This window comes from Danio aesculapii, chromosome 24 (genome assembly GCF_903798145.1).
Source record: "Danio aesculapii chromosome 24, fDanAes4.1, whole genome shotgun sequence".
Taxonomy (NCBI): domain Eukaryota; kingdom Metazoa; phylum Chordata; class Actinopteri; order Cypriniformes; family Danionidae; genus Danio; species Danio aesculapii.
In genome coordinates, this window is record NC_079458.1 from 12,012,282 (window position 1) to 12,018,421 (window position 6,140).

A 6,140-nucleotide genomic window follows, 5' to 3' on the forward strand; every position below is an offset into this window, starting at 1 on the left:
TCAGTTTCACTCCAATAACAATTTAACACCTGATCCAGCTACTTCAGGCGTATTTTTGAGCTACATTGTGTGTTGGGGCAGGGTTGGAACTAAACTCAAAGTTTGACGCTTGGTTTGTCCTTAGATTGTGTCTGTGAAGTTTCAGCTCAAAACATATCATATCATATACCTTGCTCTAAAAATCATTTTGGGGAAAAAATGATTTTAAAGAAAAAAAAAATTTTTAAAGAAAATTATGATAGTCAAAGTTAGGCCCATAAATATTTATGAAAGTGATGGATAATTAATTAATTTACCCAATAACCATCAAGAGTTTGCCATTTATATCATTAATTCTTTGTTTATGAATAAAGACAACAGATTTTTTGATAATAATTAGGGATGTCCAGATCTGTTTTTTGCCCTCGAGTCTGAGTCATTCGATTTTAAGTATCTACCAAAACCCAATCCAATATTTCTCTAATACATAAAAAAAGAATAAAGAAGAGCGAAGAAACAGATCCAGGATGTTCCTTATTTTGTATTTAATTCACCTTATTTTAACATTCAACAACTCTGTTAACAAACAGAGCACTTCTATGAGGTAGCTTGAACAATCAAGTAATAAATAACATAAATTCTTCACTTTTGGAATTATGTGCAAACAGTAAATATAAAAAATATATATATAAAAACAAATAGCACATCAACTTAAAATACCCGGCAGGCAACCCCAAATTTACATATCTCACGGTTTGCTATGGCAATGTTGTCATCAACAGCTTTATAATACCTCCAGACATACTCATGCTTTCCGCTTCAAGCTGCTTCCGTTCTACTTTTCCGGCATTTAACCAATAGCATCTCTGCAACTAAGAGATGTCATGCCGCACAGGTTTAGAGAAAGAGGTCTAACTCTGTGCCACTGCATAACTATAGATCTGTTAAAAAATAATGAGAATATTGGAGGTGTGAACCTACACTGCTCTCACAGTTTGTTTCGGTTACGTTTATCACGCCAGTGATTCAGTCCAATTCGATATCTCAGTGCATTGCGTACACTATTTTATGTTTTACTTTACATCACAACAGCTCTTGTATTGAAATGTATAATTAAAATACTTTTTAAATGTATTTGTAATACAATATTGTCCTTTAATACAAGCAGTCAGATATATGAACTGTACCTTTAATTTGACCTGCTCAAAGAAAACTTGGTAACACTTTATTATTACACACTATGAATCATTTTGTAAGCATTAATAAAAAATAGTGAACTCATTATCTGTTAAGCATTACCTCTACATTAATAAACGTTAGTAAGCAGTTTATAACTGCAGCTACAAATGCTGTATTCTTGACTTATAAGCACATTTATAATGTGCTTAATAATTGTACTTTCATACTTTGTTAATGATTTGTTTTTCATGTCTAAATTAAGTATTGCATTATTTACAAACCAGTTATTTAAGCATAGTTAGTTGTTTTTTAAGATAATTCAGAATGAGTTAGTAAATGATTAATAAACTATTCAAATTAACATTTAGAGTTCTTATTATTCAGCCATATACTAATAGCTAATTTGTATGTTAATAAATGCTTTATTAACTCAATTTCATTCAGTTTTGGGACCTAATCTAAAGTGAGGACTATTTATGCTTTATAAATGCCTTATAAATGACAATAAAAGGCTCAGTTATATTCTAAACAGGAATAAAAGAAAATAAACAACTTTATTAATTTCTATTCGTTTGAAGATACAGAAATGAAACTGCATCAAATAAAAAATAAATCTTTGCAATCTTAAATAAAATATAATTACTCTACAGTTTAAACATTGCATCTTATTATATTGTTAAATGATTATATTGTTGTTGTTTTATCCAACTTTATGTCGTATTTTGACACTCCTCTTATTCAGCAATGTTTAAACTTTACAGTCATTTTACTTTTTAGATAAGATTGCAAATATTATTGTTCATTTGATACTGAGCCTTTGTCATTTATAAGGGATTTATAAAGCATAAATAGTCCTCACTTTAGATTAGGTCACAAAACTGCATGAAGTTAAGTTAATAAAGCATTTATTGTATATGTACATAGGAACATTACTGTATCCCTGAATAATAAGATGTATAAACATTAATTTCAGTTGTGAATGATTAATAAAGTAACATTCTGAATGATCTTAAAAACCTCTAACTACTCTTAAATACAAATAGTTTGTAAATAATGCAATACTTAATTTTGTAATGAACAATTATTAAGTAATAAAGTATGAAAGTACAATTATTAAGCACATTATAAATGTGGTTGTAAGTCAAGAATACAGCATTGGTTTCTACAGTTATAAACTGCTTACTAAAGTTTATTAATGTAGAGTTAATGCTTAACAGATAATGAATTCACTATTTGCTAATGATTATTAAATGTGTGTAGTTATTATAAAGTGCTACTGAAAACTCTTTTTATGAATGCATCAAACAAAACTCAAGTACAGTCACAGAACAACATGAGCACTTAAAGCAAATAAACAAATGTAAAAATGATATCACTTTCTGTGCGTTAACGTTTTCTGTGCGTTGTCAAGCGAGTTCTTAAATGCCTATGACTGTTCTCACGCTCAACAGAAAGGGCTGCGATTAGCTCTTACGCGCTGGCGCTGTTCACCGATGAGTGACACTGATAAACGGCAGCAGCGATCACAACTCATCCATGATAGACGCGGTGGAGAAAACTCACTCTGCAGACATGTGCTCATGTCTCGATCCACAAGTATCGCTATAACAGCTGAAAGACGAAACGTCACGCCAGCAGGTCAAAGTTTACTTTCATTTTCTCCATGGGAGTGAAATAGAGGTTTCTACTGTAACTTCAGTGTCAGATGAATGACTGTCAAGCCAACACATGCAGTGAATTGTGCAGAGTTCCTGCGTTTTAACTACTCGTGCTCACCTCCCTCGCCATAGTGTTTTACTGCAACAAAGTGCATATGAGATAAATGACGTCAGTACATGATAACCGGTTATGATCTATTACTGAACCGATACCGAATACATATATTTGAGTCCTGATCGGGAGGTTACATCCGATACGGGCATGTGATTGGATCTGGATATCCCTAATAATAATCGCTACTCCTTTGGCTTTAGTAGAAAAATTGATAGACTTGAGACATTCATTGAGCTATAATACTAAACCTTGTTTAATATTTTAATGTGTGTTTCTTGAAGGAATATTGCCTCTGCACCAATTTTTCTGAGATATGCAAAAGACTTTTCCTCCTTTGATTGGACTATTAATTAAAAAAACAGCTTTGTGTTACTTTAAATGCAAATTAGCTGCTGCTCCCCACCCCCTTTTCAGAAGAAGGCGGAGCCTTTACAGTTGTGCCTCAGTTACTTCAGCAACAAAAAAACAAAACATCTACATTTGTTTTTAAACCATTTGTACTTATGGCATACTGTACTGTAATACAGCAGAAGAGTCATTTACACACTGTTTACACATTTATGTGTTCTCTTTGATCCAGATCACCTTGGAAGGGTTTACCTGAGCTGACCAATGAAAACGGTCAGTACTGTCCATTCAGTTGTGAAACGCAGGCTTGGTCCATCGCCACTGTTCTGGAGGCTCTGTATGATCTATGAATATATCTTAGACTTTGTAGCTCTCCCATGATTTTCATCTCTCCCCAGCCACCTACCTGGAAAAATTCTGAGGAAATTATTTTACATTCACAATCTTCCAAACTCTTGTTGTAGTGACACTTTACCTTTTAATCATGTTAAATCATGTACAAATCTTTACCCTTTTGTTAGTGTTTGCCAGATTAGGTCGGTTAGAGTTCATTTGCTCAAAAATGAAAATGAATCTATAATTTAGTCACCCTAAGTGCATCCTCTGTGTATACAGTGTTCTTTTTTTTCAGTCAGTTTTTTAAATGTACAACTACTGGGTCTCTCAAGCTTTACAGTGGAAACAGAGGCTGTTTTTCTTAAACAGTTTAAAACAAGTACAATAATGTGCATCCATCCATAATAAAAGTGCCTCACACAGCTCCAGGAGTAAGGTCTCCTGTAGTTAATCAATGCAATTATATATATATATATATATATATATATATATATATATATATATATATATATATATATATATATATATATATATATATATATATATATATATATATATATATATATATATATATATATATAAACAGTTTACTTCAGCTTATTTTAAGAGATTTATTTTTTGGTGTATTTAGCACCACTAGCTGGACAGGAATATGCATTGCACGTTTTCTTTTGGAAGGACAGTGAAGAGAAACACAATGCTGCAAAACAAACAAACAAAAAGCATCCAACTCACCTCTTGACATCAAAATCCTGTTTTTTGTGTACACATAGGATGCCTTGAGGGCGAGTAAATTCTAATTTCATTTTTGCGTGAACTATCCCTTTAAGAAACATATTCATTCATGCTTATTAAATTATATTTTATGCTCCCTCATTCTTTTTTAATTCTTTATTCATGTTATAAAGTCTTCAACCTATTACAAGTTGATATTTATTTTGATCTACAGGACGGATGACTTCTTTTTTTTTGCTTAGTCATGGTTGCCTCATCTGATGTGCTTGGCCAACAAAAGCTCGTTGTTCTTCCCTCATGGTATTACTTTACACAACAAAGTGCTTCAAGTAAGACGTTATGTTTTAGTTTTACTCAGGGCTTAAAGAGCAGGTGCCACACAATTATTTGATTTATTCTTGATCTCATGCTTAAATTAATAGTTGTCTTGTTTAAGATTAATGAAATCACCAATCCTATTTCATGTTTGACTGGCATACTCAAACTGTATATAAAACAGCATCATTATTAATATACACTGTAAAAAATATCCGTTAATTAGCAGTTTTCCATATTTTTGTGTATTGTGTTTTAATTTTCCCCATTTATTTATGTTTTTGAATTGTATTATGAGAACTTGATCTTTCTTCCAACAACTTTTACCCTTGAAAATTTTGCCATTTTTATTAATATGAAAATTTTTATTACTTTAAAGTAACATATTGTCTGGGTCGGTGTTGTTTATTACATTACAAAAGCCTTGTAATAAACTAAACACATTTATAATGTTTTCTGTTATTTTACAGGCTTATTTCTCTATATATTAATTCTTACACATTATACTATTTCAGACTACTAAAACTGTCAATGAAAGTCACTTTGTTAAACTGTAGAGTTGAATTTTCACCATCATAAGTTCACAGAGCAGAGATCAAGGTTCCATAATGCAATTTACAACCATAAATAAACGCAAAACCCTTGTGTTTAACATCCAATAATGTAATTCACAACCATAAATAAACAGATAAACGTGTGAATCACAAAATGCAGCAACTGTTAATTAGTAGGTTTTTTTTACAGTGTAGCAAGTGAGAAAGTTGTTGGTGCCAGATGAGCGAGTGCTTGCTGCATTGCAACATGTTTTATCTTACTTGGAGGAGTTTTTTGTCGAGTCCAAATATCTAAAGAATTTTAAATTAAGAATCATTTTTAGACAAAAAAAGTGTCTAAAAAGTCTAAAAAAAGTTTTCCTAAATAATCTAATAATTAATCTAATCTAATTAATCTAATAAGCTAAATAATCTAACTATACTTTTATTTTGCTTACCCCACTGGCAGATTATTTTGCAAGACAAAAAAGTTATTACTTGTCAAGAAAATGCTTCTTGATTTCAGAAGTTTAGAGAAAATGAGCAGAAGTAATGTGAGAAAACTGATTTTCTAAAGGGAGAGGTCAGAGGAGAATGATCAGACTGATAAAAAGGAAATATACTTACTGAATTGTTTGTATACTTACTATATTTACTGAATGGACGCTTTTTACAAGCAAGATCTGTAGAAAAGAATGTGTGATTGCACCACACATCTCACTTGAAAGATCACATCTCACTTGAAAGATGAGTTGCTGTAAGAGAAGAAGTGTACACCGGTTACACTAGCTAATTGCACAAAAATAATGAAAGTAACATTTAGTTGCAAGTTCAGACAAGTCTGACATAGTTGGTGAAACATGGAAGAATGCAGAAAAATCAACATTTACTGGAGAAAACGCTGAAGGTATAATTTATAGTATGTTTAATCATATGCAGATA

The 6,140-nt window shown here is 31.5% G+C and overlaps 1 protein-coding gene across 2 annotated transcripts in view; it reads left to right on the top strand.

The window, feature by feature from the left end:
* The window catches only part of LOC130218745 (glycogen debranching enzyme-like), a 65,919-nt gene extending 61,869 nt beyond the window's left edge, over window positions 1–4,050 (top strand). For both annotated transcript variants that reach the window (XM_056450999.1, XM_056451000.1), the window contains exon 34: window positions 3,512–4,050. In XM_056450999.1, the coding sequence (XP_056306974.1) occupies window positions 3,512–3,629 (118 nt within the window). In that variant the 3' untranslated portion in view covers window positions 3,630–4,050. The remainder of the gene's footprint in view (window positions 1–3,511) is intronic.
* Window positions 4,051–6,140: the final 2,090 nt, after the last annotated feature.